We start from the raw sequence: 18,931 nt of genomic DNA, 5'->3' as shown, positions 1-18,931 counted from the left end.
TCCTTGGGATTCTTGGCAGACTTTCTAGTAAGGGGAACAACAGAATTACTTTCAGTGGTGTGCTAATGGCAAGTCAGTCTGAAAAATGTTTGAAGGGAAAAATATGCAAATATACTATTCCACTGAAAACATGCACATACATTGAAAAATTTGGAAGAAAACACCTATATGGTGCAAGCTGATTACAAAGAAGTAAATGGAATAAATTATTCTTTTCCTCCAGACAATTTGTATTAAAGTTTAATGTCATGTCTGTGTATCTTTCTCATTTCTACCCTGTGTTGCTATCACACATGACTTTATATCTGTGCTTTGCATTTTAAAAATATTTAGTGTTCGTTTATACAACAAAACCACTGTCAACACAATAAATGTTGTAGAGATTTGTGGTAGGAATGGGGTCTGAGTAGTACAAGCTAAGCTAGTAGAACATGCTCACATCCAGGATTTTAACCTCACAGGAGTATCAGCAAGGGGTGTAATAGTTATATCTTGGATTGCTTTCCTAAACATTTAGATAGCATGTTACCACTTTGTGGTATAGACCTAACCTTTGTCAAGTGTTGCGTACTTACTTGATTCTTGCCTTAAAAATGTGTAATGTTGGTGTGGCTTCCCTGTGACTCTCCTTGGGAATCTTGCTAAAGGACCACAGAACTGAAGTACCTAAGTGACAAAGGGATTCAAGTGACAAAAGTAATCACAGCTCAAAATATACAAGTCTCTTTTTTAAATATCATGATAGAAAATAATATTTTTAATAGTAGAATAAGTAAATGTTTTAATACAATCCCAGTTGATCTTATTATTTACAAAAAAAAAAGCGCTGTATCCTTAAAATAGTTTTTCCAAGAGGCATGTTTAATGTATTTATCCTCAGAGGATATTTAAGTTGTAGAAGGTCTTAGCAATATGATATTTTTTTATAAACAGTTGAGGGCAAAATGTTGATAAGGCATGACCATTCTGTTGTACTTTAGAGAAGCAGCAAAAAGATCAGCCTGTATATAACTACATCTATCCATCAGCTTTAGCTTGTTTCATTTGTAGATCTTAAGATACAGGCATGACATGTGAAATTACTTCTGACTGCTCCTTTCTTCTCCCCCATTCCTGGTTCTTCTGTGGACCCCTTTGGTCTCAGACGTTCCTGGATTGCACAGTTTTTTGGATTTTTTTTTCTTTTATTTATTGTTTGCTTTTTTGAGAGGGATTGGGGTTCTTTTGGTCTGTTTAAGAAGGGATGGTATCATGACACCTATCTCTCCAAGTAAAATATGTAGTTTCCTTGGAAGAAGTGAGGTTTTGGAGTAGATGCAGGCAGCTGGATGATATAACTAAGGTGATTAACTGGAGCTGTTGCCTCCCTTGCATGCTGTTTCTGTTTGTATGTTGAAAACATTTATTTCTTTGTTTTGTAAGGGGTTTTTTTGTGTTTAAGTGCTGTTTTCAAGTAAGCTTTTAGTAAAGTCACATCCTGTATTTGTCACTTTTTTTCTCTCTCTTAAATGTTTCTTATAAATCTATTTGCAGCTGGGTCTCGGGCATCTTACAGCAGCCAGCACAGCCACCTTGGCTCCGAGTTAAGGGCACTGCAGTCTCCAGAACACCATATAGATCCTATTTACGAAGACAGAGTTTATCAGAAGCCCCCTATGAGGAGTCTCAGCCAGAGTCAGGGGGACCCTCTGCAACCAGCACACACAGGCACATATCGCACTAGTACAGGTAGGTGGCTGTAACTTGCATGGTTGTCTTTTTATGAGATATACCTTATTCTTCAGTACTAATTCTTCTTCTCTTTCTGATGTGCTAAACAAAATGTATTATGTGCATGCCGGTCAAACAGAATACCTTGTGCAGATGGCAGCTATCAATAGAACCCCAAAGGCATGCACAAAATGGCGAAATACTTAATGTTGTACTGTATGTATAGTAGGTTAAGCTAATTTGGGGAGGGGGCTTACTCATAAGGAGAGAGAGAATATTTTTATTAATCTTGTATATTGTCTTTCAGAAAAATCTGTTGTCTCTGAAGAAATTGCTAGGGTTTTTTGCTTGCAAAGGTATTTTGTGTGTTGCAAAGGGACTGCAAAGTTCCTTCCACATGAAGCTAAAGGATTGTTCACTTGCTTTTGAAGTGAATCATACATAAATGTTCTTCATCTCTTCTACAGAGGTACACTTACGTATAGGTACACAGACATAAAATTGAACTATGGCATAGAGAAAAGCTGTTAGCATCACTGGCTTACCCATAAATAATAATGATTGTCCATGAAATGCATTGGTGTACAAGTCCTACTTGCAGAATGTCCTCTCAACCAAATGAAATACAGCTGTATGTTGGAACCCACAAATAGATCACAAATCAACAGGGATATTTATGGTATTTAATGCACAAAATAATTAGAGTACATAAATGCTACAGCCAAAATAGCCTAAAGCAGATGTAGAAAGAACTTGCCTTAGGAATTGTAAGTATTTCTGGTGTTTTATCTTTGCTGTGTTGATCAGAGAGGGAAGATTATGTCCATTCTCAGATCACTCCCATTTTCATCAAGAAAAAGTTAAGTGAACTTTTTAGAGCAAGATGCTTTACTTTCTTTTGAAAGTTTATTTTTTTTTATTTTTAAAACCAAACAAGGTCAAAGCTGGCAGTTTTTGCATGTCCAGAAATTTCTATTGCCTTATGCACATTTTGGGTGTTCAGAGTAGAGGAGAAAATCCTTAAAAATAAGTTTTTTCACAGAATTCTCTAGTGTAACAGCTTTATACTTTTTGAAGAACACCATTACACCATTTCCTTCGTGTTAAAGAAACTACCATAGTATATGTTTTGTGTAGAGTCATACATGTATATGAGAAGAGATTACTATTCTTTGCATGAAGGGGACAAGAAGGGCACAAGACCTCTGCCTAAGTCACTGAGCAGCGGAGGCACTGATACTGACTGAAGCAATTATTTATATTGAACTTTAAGCCTCATGTTCCACATGTGGCTGCCTCATATTTCCTATATGATGCTCTTTTTCCCAGCATGCCCTAAGGAGGTTTTCTTGTTTTGCTTGCAAAATATCCCTTGGTTCTCTGTGCTGAAGTAGCAGGCTGTCTTGTGACTGTAATCTTCACAACACCTCCATAAGGAAGGAAACCCTGTCAACATGGATCACAATTATAGTGAATGAAACTGGGACGCAGGATGTTACTGGGTGATACCTGAAGACGGGTTTGCAGAAGGGAAGAGGAAAAGCTGAAAAAAAATACTCTGATTTGAGTAGCAGAAATGGGCCTTGTGAAGGTGAATTTTGTTTTGCCATTTGGGATATGGATTTGAACATTGCTCCAGGCTCATTCTGAAGAATGACCCCATCAGTCCAGCTTTGTGTTGGGTTGATCCTCCATCACTTTCCCCCTCCACCCATATCATTAGGGTCAGGGGAAATAAAAGCAGGTGGATGTGTGCCAGGCCAGTTATTCTGTTGCTCCGTCGATAGCTGTTAGCTGCAGATGCTGTCAGCCTATCACACAACCTGAAGAGTCAGCCTATCACACAACAGCTGAAGAGCTGTCAGCACTCTCAGGGAATTTTGGGCTGGATCAGATCAGCTCTCAGACTCCTGCCTCTACCACAAATGCCCATAGGAACATATCCCTTCTGATGGAGACCATACAAATTTTCTCAGATTAGAAGAAAGAAGTGGAAGCAATTCAACTGAAGTTCGGCACATACAACTTTTTATTTCTTCGTTGAGTTGTCTTAAGTGGTTTTTATTGTAGGACTGAATAGCTATTTGTCTTGACTATTTGTTATATGAGGGATGTAGATTGCTGTGTACTCCTTGAAGATATATACCATGGCCTGTATCTTCTGTGTGCATGAGTTGCACCGGGGTGAGAGGCAGTGGTAGGGAGCTTTAAGGCTTCAGTGTGCTCCTTTACAGACCATAGTTCACATTCTTTTGTCAATTACAACAGTACCTTTAATCATGAAGATGGTACATGCTTTTCCACATCTGACGGAATAAAAGGGAAGGCAAACTTAGTCTAAGGACTTTGTCCAAAACCTGGATTTTTTTTCTCTGTAGCTAACATTGCCAATTAGAAACAAAAATTATGCTAGTTAGACTTGCAAACCATTTACTTTTGTGTTGTTTTTTTTTTAAAGAGAACATTCTTCCTGACTTTGAAAATTTCACTTTATTTGGAAGATTAAGTGACTCACAGAATGGAAATTTCTGGGGTTTTTTAATATAGACATCACCTCTTTCTCTTTTGTAAGCTCTTAAATACTTATTGCATTCAGGAATGTTTACACAAATAAGGATAAAGCCCACTCAGAGTTTTTCATCCCATAGGAGAATCAACATTCAGTGAGCAGAATTCAATAAGCTAAAATTTCTCTACAGGGTAAACTAAATTGTTTGTTCTATTTACTTAATGTTTTTTTTGGGGGGGGGGTTGTTTTGTTTTGTTTTTTTTTTACTTTTGTATTTTCCTTGTATTTCACTCATGAATGAAATGCTTGACTATAGTTCTGCACTAAGGGCTGCATATTGCAGAAGATACAAAAGAGTAGGAGCTTACTGAACATCTCTTACTGGCATAACTTTAGATAGGGTCAGGGTGAATTCTTCCATCACTTTGTCATTTAAATTATGACAGGGTGTGTTACTGTCATGCTGTCTAAGGTAAAAATAATCTTTCAAACTTGACAGCAGTAGATGCATAGGCTTTTTTGGTCGGTAGCTTTTACTTAATCCTTTTTGATCTTCATAGGGTAATGCCTTCTCTCATATAAAAAGTACCAACCCAAATTTCTCTGCTAAAAGTAGCAATAAATGTGAAATTCTACTTATGAAATTGTAATCCACAAAAGATGTGCTTGGAGGGAGTACTCAGACATAATATAAATAATGAATTAATTTACTTACTGAATAGCAACTTGTAATTTGTATTTGTAACCCAACCAAATAACACTAATAATTTTTGTCCAGGCAGGTGCATTACTTACTTTCCTTATAAACCTAAAGGCCTTGCATTATTAATTTAAATCCTAAGTTAAAAATAGTAGAGCTAAGCTTATTTGATGGGATGTTTACATGAACACCACTGGCATTTGAAGAGGGCTATTATTTAAGAGGAGTGAAAGATTGCCTTTCAGAGAGAGTGGGACACAGAATTGGTGATCGTTCGCTTATTTGCAGATTTAGAAGTTTTGACTAGGGATTTAGTCCTTAGTTATTCATGTTGAACATGAAACAAGTCCAAGCGGGCAGAATCTCGCTATTTTGCAAACCTGGGATTTCCATAGCTTCCTTGAGGAGAAACGAGCTTTGCTGCTGAGGTCCTGGACTGTCAGTGCTGACCTGCAGCAGGGGAGCGTGGCTTCAGCAGTGGTGGGGTCTGTGGGACCAGTTACCATCACCCTCTGGAGGCTGGTGGCACTCTGTTTGGAAGTGCATAACAACACTTGCTTTTGTTGTGGTCCCTCAGTGGAAGAGATAGCCCTCTTCTGTAAAACAGATGTGATTTCTGGATAAAGTTATTGAAAGCTTTGAAAGAGTGCTGTCCCCCACAGTCTGGGAGGGAAGGGTGGTAAATGGAAGGTCTGTGATTATTCCAAACTCTCTACAAATGGGCTTTATCAGATTAAATAAGTGCTGCTGCTTAAAAGCACTGGTGATGCTGGCTAGCTGTGGACATTTAGATCTCAAAACCTGCAGAGTTCTCATGCTTTGAGAGTGCTTGCTGGCTTCAGGGGCTGTGGGTGAGTATCTTTGTCCTCAGCCTCACACGTGGCAAGGATGAACCAGCAATTACACCGGAGGAGTGAACCTTTCCTCCTCAGCTCTATGAAGGATGTACGCATCGCAGTATCACCAGGGGAACCTTGATGGCCTTGAAGAAAGTTTAAGGATTGCCTCGGGATGTACAGCCTGAGGACAGTCTCTGCCTCTGGCACCTGAAGGTCACTGTGGGGAAGGCCTCGTGATAGACCTCGATCATGGGAAGTCCAGCAGCCTTGTACGGTTACATGGCCAGTTAGCATTAGTTTTGAGTGCTGGGTACATGGAGCTGAAGTGCCTCCTTGATGAGGACAGAGCACTTAAGGCACTGTGAGGACTCTTCTGTGCTTCCCAGAGAGAAGGAGAAATGGTTAGGAAAAGGAGGAGTATGGTCTGTGGTTGATATTGCTGAAATTAAAAGGAGGACTCTGAACTGGAAGATTAACTGAAAGGAGGTTGAATAGTGCAAGGATAAGCAGTCAGAGTTTGCATTGCCTCTGAAGAATGGTTTAGTGTGGGACTTGAAGGGTTTACCAAGCATGCTCTTGCAATGGCTTCTCCATCAGGGAGCATGTGTGGGGCAGGGGCACTCCTGCAGCACTTCTCGTGCTACCTCCAAAGCTGCCTGATGTCCCTGTGTGTGCAGGTAGTTGCCAGACTGCCCTCCAGCTTCTCTGATGGCCTCCTCTCCTTGAGACCAGGTCTCCCCAAGGTTCCTCCCACTGATGCTTGGGTGGTTCCACCAGTGCACCACTGCCTCTGAAGCTGTCTGTTACCAAAAGCTGTGCTGCTGCAGGCAACACCACCTCCTGGGTGCCATGGTGGAGAGTGCTGATCAAAGAGGAGAGGCCTGTGAAATTTGTGATGGTAGGTGCAAACCAGTAACGTGGCTCTTTGCGAGCTGGGTTTCTGTGTGGAGGGAGAGTGCTGTCAGGAGAACCATGGAGAGTCAAGGGGGCTCCTTTTCAGTGGGAAGAGTTACATGTTGCTCCTGGCCGTGGTTTCTGTTCAGGCGCTTGCCAGTGCCAGGGAAAAACTCTGTATTTCATTGTCTTGTGATACGACGCAGGAAAAACGGTGGAAGGTGAGAATTACCATTGTGGTTCTGGGTAGATGCTGTCCTCCTCTGCCTGCCTTCCTGCTCCTTCCTGGTTCTTCATTAGCTGAAGGAAAGGATTCTGCACTGGGGGGATGCCTTAAATCAAACGCTGCTCCTAGTTATTTGTAACATTGTCTTTCTCCTGTAAAAGTGTATCCTGCTTTAGTGGGGTAGGGGCAGCATTTGCTCCCAGAGTTCAGTCTTTCTTCACAGATTACACATGCTGCTGGAGGGATGGGAAGAGGACCCAGATGGCCATGCCGGTGTTTGCTGCTTTGCACTTGGCCCAGGCTTTTGCTGTCCTGGAGGTTAAGCAGTGTCTGAGGCCAAGATTTACAAGGAAAATTTGCGTTCCTTTTCTTATCACTGAGTTGGTGGCTTTCTCACAACATGGCTGGTCTGTTTCTGTCTTCTGCGTCCTTGTTGCATCTTAGGAGGTGCCTGTGCTGAGGATTAGGTCTCTATTCAGAACTTAAAGGAGAGGCAGGAAAGTGAGAAGCAAAAACCCCTTTTTCTGCCACCCTGACAGGAACATCCCATACAAAATTGATTGCATTGTTGGTTTGTTTGGGTTTGTTTTTTTTCAGGAAGCGGAGCTTGCTAGTTTTCTGGCTTGTGGGTGTTCAGATGGCTCCGACCTCTCCCCCCTCTCCTTGTTTGCATTGCACAAGCAAAACAGGGCAGTCCCAGCTCTTCGGTGCCCGATGGCCTCCTGTTCTCAGTTCCAGGTTCACGTGCCATTCACCCCCACTCCCTGGGAGCTCCCTCCCTCTAGGAAAGGCAGCCACACGCCCAAACCGCTTGAACTTCCATCTTGTTGACCTGGTAGACAGAAGCCTGGCATTGTGGAGTTGCTGCTGGAAAGCTGCACCAGCCCACCAGCTCCTTGCCTCTGCCCTGCCTTCCATCTGCTGCCAGCACAGAAGGGCAGAGACCTTGCCTTGCTCCGGGAGGGAGTGCTGCTCTGCTGCCAGATGGCTCTGCCTTGCCAGCAAGGGAGCCAGCGGTCTGCTGGAACACTAACTGCTGAATAGGTGCAAGTTAATTTTTGTTTTTTCAATTGAGATTTCTACAGCAAGGACAGAGAAGGATGTTGTATGGACTTCTTAATGCTGCTTCCAAACACCCAAGTACTTAATTTGCTGCATGTTTTTTATTCTGGTCCAGCTGAGGCTTTCTTTGATTCTCAACGTTTTGTCATGTCTCTTAGCTCCTCTGCTGTCCCTTACAAAAGGAGCACGAGGCTACAAAGGATGCACGAACTGAGCCAGAGTATCTCATCTTCACAAGACTGTAAATATTTGTCTTCATATGTAATAAAGTATTGGATATGTTTGATATTTTTAGAAGTCATTATTTAAAGGTGAAGATTTTTTCATATTGTGAAGCAATTTTCCAGTATTTGAAAAATTGGCCATATGAAAAAAGTTAGACATCGGTGTCCTATACTTTACTCTTCTTTCAAAAATAATTAAGCCTCCTTTATTGCAGTTATGTAGCATCGCAAGCTGATAGTGTTTTCCTACATCTGCTTTTACAGATGAACTGTTCTTTAGCCATTTTTAAGGTTTTTAACCTTAAACTCTTAACCTTTAAAGGTTTTTCTTTTTTGGTGGTTATGAAGTAGTTTATAACAGTATTACAGAATCATAGAATAGTTTGGGTTGGAAGGAACCTCCAAAGATCATCTAGTTGACCTGCAGTGAGCAGGGACACCTTCCCAGTAGACCAGGTTGCTCAGAGCCCCATCCAACCTGGCCTTGAACACTTCCAGGGAGGGAGCATCCACAACTTCTCTGGGCAACCTGTTCCAGGATCTCACCACTCTCATTGTAAATACTTCTTCCTTATATCTAGTCCAAATCTACCCTCTTTCAGTTTAAAACTGTTACCCCTTGTCCTATCACAACAGGCCCTACTAAAAAAGTCTGTGCCCATCTTTTTATAAGCCAGCTTTAAGTATTGAAAGGCCATGACAGGGTCTCCCCAGAGCCTTCTCTTCTCCAGGCTGAACAACCCCAACTCTCTCAGCCTGTCCTCACAAGGAAGGTGCTCCAGCCCCCTGATCATCCTCATGGCCTCCTCTGGACCCACTCGAGCAGGTCCTTGTCCTTATGTTGGGGGCCCCAGTGCTGAACACAGTACTGCAAGTGGGGTTTCACCAGAGCAGAGGAGAGGGGCAGAATCACCTCCCTTGACTGCCCATGCTTCTCTTGATGCAGCCCAGGATATGGTTGGCTTTCTGGGCTGTAAGTGCACATTGTCACCTCACATCCCAACTTTTCATCCACCAGTACCCCCCAGTCCTTCTTGTCAGGGCTGCTCTCAATCCCTTCATCCCTCAGCCTGTACTGACACCAGGGGTTGCCCCAACCCAGGTGCAGGACCTTGTACTTGGTATTCAGGTGATACCTGAAACAAATACGAGATTTTTTTTTCTAAAGTTTGCTTTGAGAAATATCTTTTTGATAATCATTTATAATACCTTATAGCAAGCAGTCCCTTGGTAAGTTGTTCTCTGTAGCCATTTCAAATCACTGAAGTTGGCTTAAAGATGGTGAAAAACATTTAGAAAATCAACACAGCATTCTTATGTTGAAACAAGACTATGTAAAAATGACACTGTGGGACTCCAATTTTAATGTCATGATGAATCCGATATAGAGGGCTTGCTTCACAGCTTTCTACACCTGCAAGGCATGCAAACATAACTTCAGCTCTGGGAATCAGACTCGGAGTTTGAGCCTTGTACATCACCCGTGGCAGTGTCCACAGGGCAGTTTATGTCCTGGTTACCCCACAGCTATCTCATCCTTTCACAGGTTGTGTTAGTACTGCTTCTTGTCCTGGAACCGCAATTTAGTTAACCAGATGTAATTGCAATTCCATAGACTTCAGGTTAATAAGTAAAAGGAATTTTAAGGGGGTTAGAGCGGAAAAAAAATTTCCTATATATATATGCAGTTAGGTGTTTTCACATTCTTACAGTATCAATGAGTGCACTGGTATAGTTTTACTTTTGTTTCAGAGCAGCATCTAGCTATTGATGAAAAGCCACATGTTACATGCTTGTTCCTGTATTACAAATACTTAATCTGAAAGTAAAAAGGGAACCTTCATTTCAAATGTTTTTTTCTTTATTTGGCTTTAAAGTTGTCACATAGGCAAAAAGGAGGAGCAACAGAAAAAATCAGCTTTGAATTGCCCTGTTTGGATTAAATCCTTTGTCTGTTATACTGCTTCTTAAATCTTTATTTAGTTTTTGTTCAGTCCTAAAGTGCAATAGTTAGGTAATAAATACCAAACATCACTTCTTTCTGCTTAGGTTGTGGGTTTTTTCTGGTTGGGGGACAGGTTTGTTTGTTTTGTTTTTTGCTTTGTCACAAGCTGATGTGCTGTGCAGGGGCATACTGTGATGCCACAGCTGCAGATTAATTGAGGATCATCATGCTGGTAAATCACACAGCATGGAGTTCTGGCTATAGGACATAATGTTTTCGGGGAAATTAAAAAGAAAAATTATTCCTACCACTGCATCTCTATTAGTTTGGTAATGTTGTGATAATAGACCTGTATTCCTAACTGACATCCACTTGATAACATTGCTTTGGGAGAGAGAATTATAGGAAACAAGCGGGGAACAAATCTTCAGTACGAAGTAAATTGAGCACGAAATACCTTAGTGATCTGCATAGTGAATAACAAATCACCTCAAAGCAATGCAAAGTCATAATCGCATTTCATTTGACAGATCCAGGGTGTCTGGTATAGTCTTATCTGTGTTACATTCTTGCATATATGTTTTTAGGTGATTCTTTTTCCACGTACAGTGGCATCTTATCTGAGAAAAAATAATTTTAAAAAAATTCTATTTCTTTCCTATTATAATTTTGGCAGAAGTATAATAAAAGACAGTGATCGCTGTGAAGCTGTGGGCAAGAGCAATGAGAGAGGAGGAAAGTGGCAGAAGGTAAAAACCCTGCAGAACCACCTTTGTAATGAAGGTGTGAGCAATATCCCCCTTATAGTGGAGAAGCATTTCTCCAAATAAGATACTCATTGCTCCAAAGTATTGAGCCCATGGTTGGGTTCCATAGTGGAATTGTACCCATCTGAAGACAGCCCAGATTCCACTGTTGCTCAGAATGGAAACCTTTTAAAATGGTCAGTATCCACAGCCTCCATCCTCAGTCCCATGAACAGGATACTTCCAGAGACTTGTGGTTTGTCCTGTGTATTTTCTAACTCTTCTATCCTCCTTTTTTAATAGAAGGATGACTTAGAGCGTATCTGAATGCTTCTTAGATGTCCCTTGACTTTTGCCACCTATTGAGGGAGAAATGTGATTATAAAATCTTGGTCAGGGAAGTACATCCCTGTAAATCTCATCTGCCACTACTGAGAAAATACAATGTCTACTCTGTGCCAGAAACTGTCTGTGTATTTATCATCTATTTACTGTACAGGTGTAGTCTTAGGTTAAAGCCCGGTCACGTTAGACTTCAGTAATGCAGGACTATGTTCATTCTCTTTTATTTACTTCAGTGTTGTGTAGAAATAAGGGGTTGTCATTCATGAAATAAGAAGCAGTTGAAACACCTTTCATAAATCTTCTTGTAAATCTTTGCAGGAAAAAAAACACAATGCTGTGCCTGAAGTAACTACCCAGTAATGTCTTCAAGATGACTAATGCTTTTGTTAGAGGATCATTCTTTCTGCAGCATTATATTTAAAGGCACTCTTCAAAAATCACCAGCCCTTTTTTTTTTTTAACTCAAGCTGTAAATTTTATTTTTTTTTTAAATATAAGACTGTCTACTTTTAGAGGTAGTCTCTTCCTCTATTGTATGTTTACATGCTTACATGGGTTGGAGTTTTTATGAGTACAGCAAGTATTCAAAGATGCTAGCTTTTACTATAATGGGTCCAGCAACTTTCAAACTGTCATTTTCATAAGTTAGGTTAATGTTTAAGGTGTACATATCATATGGTCTGGCACTGGAATACAAATGTGGTTAACTTAATAGTAAAATAACTCTCTAGAGTTGAAACTATTAATTAATGTAGCTGAAGCTCAGTAAGGTGTTCTAAAAAATTAGTAGCCATTTTATTACTTAGGATTATAGTGTACTAAATAGAAAGAAGTCAAAATCTGAAGAGGACACCCATGTGCGTGATGGATTTAGCATGATGCAGTGCAGGCTGTTAATCTGTTATTGTCTCATAATATTTATACTTTTTTTAATAACGATTGTCACTACTGTCCATGTGTTCTATTTTATGTTGTCCAGCTGGACAGGAAACTTTTAACAGAGGGTTTTCAAGAGAAGGTGAATTTGGAGTGAAACCAGAAATTTAGTTGCAGTAGGCTAGTCTATAGGCAGTAGTATGGTCTATGTGTTTTTGCTGTGATTGGGTGATCATTATGGTCATTATGTCCCATGAGCACAATGTGAAACTGTGTAGCATTACAAAGAGGAGGAAATGTGTATGTCTTGCATAGTGCTATTGCTCAGGGTTGTGAGAAACCTGGCATGATGAATTTTAGTATCTCAAATTCTGAAAGAGCATTTGCTTTTAAGGGCCTTGGCAGTTGTTACGTTCTCTGTTTAAATGCTCATGTAACAAATAAATTAAACTGCATGTTCTCCCCAAATTGAGGGATGCCACTCAGAGAAACAAGAGGCAATCTGAGAAAAGATCTTGGCATAACACCTTTAGCAGCCAAAGTTGGCATCTGATTATCACATTATGTGAAAGCATCACTTTTTTTGTGCAGAGCAGCATCACTGAAACATGCTAGACGCTGAGTCTGAGAATGAAAGTTGCATATATTAGTGGAGATTAAAATCTGGCAGACTTAAAATGCTGTCAGTTCCTAGAGGTGGAAGGGAGTATTATATTTTTTAATACCGAAAACTTGAAAAACATGGCTTCTGCCCTGTTTGGTTGTAAAGAAGGAAAGAAATCACTCCTGTCTTGAGTCAGAGAGTTGAGAATCTGAAATAACTGAAAACATATAGTTGCTTGAGCATCCTAATACCTGCACAAAACCCTGGTGTCCCCTCAGACTAGATGGATTTCAAAATGATGCTTTAGCTATATATGCTTTTGAGATACAGGCTGTATTACTGTGATGGACACCCTGTAACTCTGGAACCTGATGGTGGAGGACGACTGAAGGGAAGGATATAGGATTTGAGAAAGTTGGATGTGGGGATGTGAGGTTGGTCACACAGTGAAGCCTTGTAATAGAACTGGCTGTGGCAGAGGTTGCACTTCAGGTTTCACTGAAGTCGCATCAAGCACAGCTGCAAATAAACTTTGATCGGAAGTCATTCATATCAGGCACCTTATCTATTGAACTGAAATACAGATATCTTAGATACAAACTCTGTCACCATTGCTGCTCACTGAATTACTTGTCTACCTATTTCTTCATTAAAATTTGCTTCAGAGGTGTAAAAATCTTTATATAGGTGACTTTATTCATAAGGTATGTATTTGCTTCCACTGCTAACCCTAACAAAACTAGGTGCAAGCTAATCACATACTTGAGTCCATAAATAAAATAAGTACTAGTAAAGAAATACTAAGTCTAAATTGGTAATTAAAAATTATTCCATATGCTACAGGTCAGGCAATGGCAGCTATAAGTCTTCCCCGCAATGGAACTGTTCAATAAAAGGGAAAAGAGGTATGTATTTCAAACAAAAAATAAGGGTGAAAAGGAAACTAAGACACAGACAATGTGAGAATGTACGAACTGAAGTGGAGTAATATAGACAAAAGGAGTCTTCAAAGTGACCAGACACCAGCTGTTCTCTAAAGAGACGAATAGCTCAGAAATCGAGGAAGCAGTATTTTCTTTCACCAATTCTTTCTTCATTGTGGAAAAACATCAGTTTCTAAGCAAAAGAACATTCAGCCTTATTGTAACAATTAGTGTCAGATCTAAAGAACACTCTTAGAATATCAAAATGAAAGGATACATCACTGCAGTAGCAACTTCAGTTCTTCAGTCTTCAAAGATTGTCAGTTTTTGCACTGGAAGAGGATATATTGAACATGACAATATGCAGAGCACAAGTGATGTTTCCTTGGTTTCTATGGAGCAAGGAGCTGTTCTGGAAAACAGTGGCATGTAAATACAGCGATGGTCAGGAGGTAATTTTAAGATTTTTGAAAGAATCAAATCACAAATGGCTAATAATTCATCAGTGGGGTATACAATCACTTTGAGCATGTTTATGATCTTCACTAGGCTTAGTACTCTGCAACTGCCAGCGGTGGGAATCAACCTGTTAACTAATTCAGAGATGCACCGAGTACTTCCCATAGAAGTAATAGCATAGCAGCTAAGCAGCTACCTCTGGTTTTGAAGATGAGATGGGAAAGTATGAACAATGTAAATCTCCTGTGATGCCATCTGGAAGAGACATGGATGTTGCCTTGATAAAAAGGCTTCCTTCTTGCCTTGTCATGGAAACATCTGATGGTAAAAATGTTACTGAATACATGGCTGCAACAGCATGTAGACACTAATTACGAGTAGGTGTGACAGCCAGGTATAACCAGTACCAGAGGAAACTGTGACTAACATGTTTGTGAGTGGAAAAGAGACCTTTTTTGCTAAGTACCATGTTGTTCAGTATCTGTTTCTTTTGTTTGCTTGTATTGCCCCTGTATGGCATGTTATGTTCCCTTAAAAAGGCATACCTGGTACAGGAGGGAGACTGCCTGTTTGCCATGCCCAGCTGTTGAAGGTGCTGACCTGAGCATGGTGGAGCTGACTGGAGGGAAGGAGGTTGTATTTCCCCTGATATACACAAAATATGAACATCTGGAGAAAGCTGGAACCAGCAGAAAATTAGGGGGAAGAAGGCTAGCTGAGTCTGTGAAGCAGAACTGGAAATCACTGAGGGGGAAAGGACATGGAGGTAACAGAGGGAAGGAGGCTTTTCCAATTGACTGTGTGGAGTTTGATGCCATCCCAGAAGCCCTGAAAGGTTGATGCATTGAGAGCAAAGGCTGGCTGGATGGAGAAGAGCCCATCCTGTGAGGGTGCAAGGAAAGATTTGCTTACAGGTTTTTTTTCTTTCTCTCTGGCTGAGAATTTGGAGACTGGAGTTTTGATTGCAAGATCAGCAACTAAATAGCACAAAATAAAGAGTGGGAGAAGTGAGGGAGGAGAAAATGGAAAACAAGAAGAATAGAAAGTTGCAGTAGTTTTGACTGTATTTCTCCTGTTTTGACTACAAGAAGTTATGTAGTAATGTTGCCAAGCTGCACAAGACTTCTGTGGTGTCGATATCTGCGCAAGGTCCTGAGTATTTTAAATCTAAATCAAAGCCTTGTATCTTGAAATCCTTTAGAGGTTTTTTTTTTTTTTTGCTCTGCTCTCAGTTTGTGTGTTTAAAGTATGAAATGAACAGAGGATATGATAATGCCTTCATAAAATCTTAACTACCTTAGAGGTAGTTGCTAATATCAGTTATGGGTTATTACTCTTTCAGTAAATATTTCAGGATCTCCCAACCATGTATTTCTCTTACATTTCCAATGTGGAAAAGTGCTGCTAAAAGTAACTGCTAAACAAATTTATTATTATTATATATGTATTATCATACATCTTGAACAGTGTTAAACTTAACTGCTTGTGCTTGTTACTTTGGATTGCTGATTTGCTCCTAGCTTGATTATAATCTACTTGGTAAAACTTTTATTGCAAAAAAGCTGGTGCATGCTCTAAAACACTCACGTAACATTTAGAGATAAAAAGTGTTTGTATCTCCCAAACTAGATGAATTCTGTTTCCTAATTGACAGAGAATGCACTGTGTTATTTTTATGGTGTTTTGGATGGGAAAAGTATCTGGTTTATAAATCTCCTATATATTTGCTACCAACAGAATGCACTGCATTTGTATCATTTATGAACTCGTGGAGGGATGGTAGACATAGAAAGGACATCTTACTGGGATCAAATTTTCAACTTTCACATGAGAGTAAGAATCAACTGCAGGTGCAAATCAGTGAAGAAAAAAAAAAAGAAAAAAACCTAAAGAATTGTGAAATCTGTGAAAGGCACAAGGAGAAGGTTAACACAGCAGCTGAATCTCTAATACAGAATAATAAGAGGAAAATTTTGCAAGGTAATATCCACAAATCAAACAGCAGCATCAGCCAAGCAATATAAGTCTCATAAATCACAAGTTTACCCTCTCTGAAGGTCTGATCCTACGTATGTTGACTGGGCAAAATGCCCTCTGACTTCTAGAAAGTCTGAACCTTTTAGCAGTTCTTATGTGAATTTGGTCTTCCTAAGATACTTAGGTATGGTGCAGTAGCATCCTTGCCTAAATCAACGTCTTCTTGCTTTTTGGATTTTGTTAATTGTTTCTAGAGCTGTCACAGATTTTAAAAGAAGATACAAAATCTAAAAGTGAATTTCTAAGTTGAGTATCTCATTATGAGCCTGTGAGTATATTTAGTCATACACCTAAATTTTCAGCATTAATATAAAAGTTGCTATATCTTTGTTAATGCTATGCAAAAGCCGTAGAAAATTATAAAGGCTAGGTTTTCTGTATGCTGTTTCTTCAATCAAGAGAACCATAATCAGGGCGTACATCAGGTCTTTGGAGGGTTTTCATTATAGTTAAAAAGGGCTTTTCTTTCTCTTTGGCAAGGATTTGTAAGAACATATTAAATATCTGTGTGGTACCCCAGACGCTCTGTTTTTTTTGGGATGTGATTTTGGTGCTTCTGTAGTGAAGGGTTGAGGTGATACAGTATTTTTAAGGTATTAATGACATGCCAGATTAAAACAAGATCTTAAATATTTAGGTGACAAACTGAAATCTTTTCACTGAGACTGTAGTTCTGGATTTGCACAGTGCAAAATGCTCACTTCGGAAATTCTCAGTGAAACCCTTTTCACAACCCAAAATTAAAATTCTCCTCAAGCATGGTTCTTACGCTGAAGTTTAAAATGTCACGGAAGTATAGAGATTTACTGGCCTACTACTGAGCATGTTATTTGCTATAGTCAGTATCTGCAAGCTGCAGCAGAGTGGGTGCTGTGACCCTCCGTCAGTGCAAGCCTTGTCAGCGTTGCAGGCTGTGGTCTGTACAAGCCCCTCTCATGTGCATGGATTGGGGTGCTTGGAAGGGGCAGCCAATTGCCAGTTGCCCTCTCCGTGTGCCTCTGCAAGGCCACTGTGCTGAGCAGTCCCTGGAAGGAGCTGTGGATAGGCTGATGGGTGCAAAAGGAGCAGAGCAGAACTTGTGAGATGTATCTGTCATCAACCACTGAATTTCCATCTAAGTTTTTTAAAAGTGGGGCAGCAGTCACTTATTAAAAACAGTGCTTACATGGGTGGTCACTTGGCAAGGCAAGATACAGTGTAAGTAAGATTTTGAGGCCTTTTATTTCTTTGATTTTAATCTTGATCTCCTTGTAAGTTCTGGGACTTTTGAAGACCAGGAGCAGATCTAGTTTTGTGGACACCTTTACCTCCAAGCTTCTTGTTAAACCAACAGGGTGTCAAGGTGTCCACAGAACTAGACCTGCTTCTTCAAAGGTCACAACGTGACTGTGGTTTTGCCTTTATGCAGAGGCAGAATAGGGTCCACCGTAGACCCAGGGTAATAACGTGACTTGGCCATGATCCTGCTTCAGCCAGGGCAGATCCCGGGAAGGCTGGGCTGGTGGCTGGTGCAGAGTTGGGGGAAGCAGCCCATTTCTCCAGAAACAGCACTTCTGTTAACTCCTGTCTTCCCTTGCTGGGACAAACCCCTGATCCTTGTCAAAGTAGTATTGTGTCTTACCTATGATGAGCTGATTCTGGTTGAGGTGTAGGTGGTTTAGATTTGAGAGGAGAGTCAAATGTGAAAGTTAAAGAAAGGGGTAAGTGTCTTCAGTTTAAAAACATGTAAAAAGGTTTCATGACCATCTGCAAATATAGCTGGTACATGAATGCTTTCTGGGCCACTCCAAGTGTGTGTCTTCTGGATGCCCCTGTGCTCAATGAAGGCTTGCTCTTGCTGGGCAAGGCAAATGGACTTCTGATTTTATTTATTTTAATAGACATAGTCACTATGGCTTTGCTGTTTTAATAGCTAAATAGAAGAGAGATCTCAACAGACGGAAAGTTTGCCATAGCCTAAAGAGCTACACTACAGTCAGTAAGTCTGGCTGACAAAAGGGTTTGTTAAAGCAAGAGTAATGTATTGGTAGGAGATGGCTTTGCTTCAATTCTACATGAAACTGTTAGTGTAAAAATGTCTGCTAAAGCTTAACCCGTCGACAGTCCATGAAGGGGGCTGTAGTCAAGTTACATGTAAAAGTTCTTCTAAAGTGTTAGTTGTTTGGGTTTTGTTTTTTCTTTTAATTGATCTGGGTAACACTGGCCAAACAAGCTGATAGGTGAACGTTTAACTAAGTCATATATTTGTCTCATTCTCATATTCTGACTATGGCACTTCTGTGTTCATTGTGATAAAATTCAAAAGGAAGTAACAGACTGCTAGGAAGATAATTTGAGAAATGAATCGGAGTGACTCAAAAAGCATGTAGGTGTTAGGGCAACAGCTAGTTTCAGTTCATAAAAATACCTATTTTGATAACAAGACAAAAGAGAAAATAGAAAAGTTTTCAAAGAATTTAAAAACAAACACGATTTCCATCGAACTGTCTTGCAAAGAAGAGGAAGGGAAATGCAGTGGAATATTTTGCAAAGCAATATACATTACAATGAAGTTCTTGTCTTCAGCAGTATTAGCGTTGTAGGGTTTTTTGCAATTCCCCACGTGTCAAAAACTAGCAGCATATTCTGCAGAGTGGCAGTACTTAAGAGTATGCTGTGTCAGTGTACAATTACGTTTTTGCTTTTTCACTTGAAAATACTTCCAGTATTTTCTCTGGGTTTTTTTACTCTTTTTCTCACAAGGCACCAAATTTTGATTTTGAACTGTGTGTATTTTCTGTTAAAATGTGATGTTTCCCTTGTGTATTCCTAACACTGAATTTAACATGCTCT

General features: G+C 40.1%; 1 protein-coding gene across 7 annotated transcripts in view; it reads left to right on the top strand.

The window, feature by feature from the left end:
* Positions 1–18,931, top strand: part of CTNND2 (catenin delta 2) — a 696,862-nt gene that overhangs the window by 431,038 nt on the left and 246,893 nt on the right. For all 7 annotated transcript variants that reach the window (XM_074826001.1, XM_074825966.1, XM_074825976.1 and 4 more), the window contains one exon: positions 1,534–1,728. In XM_074826001.1, the coding sequence (XP_074682102.1) occupies positions 1,534–1,728 (195 nt within the window). The remainder of the gene's footprint in view (positions 1–1,533; positions 1,729–18,931) is intronic.

The sequence above is a fragment of the Strix aluco genome, chromosome 1 (genome assembly GCF_031877795.1).
Source record: "Strix aluco isolate bStrAlu1 chromosome 1, bStrAlu1.hap1, whole genome shotgun sequence".
Lineage (NCBI taxonomy): Eukaryota > Metazoa > Chordata > Aves > Strigiformes > Strigidae > Strix > Strix aluco.
The sequence above is the reverse complement of the archived record's forward strand: the minus strand, read 5'-3'. Positions and strand labels throughout refer to the sequence as shown.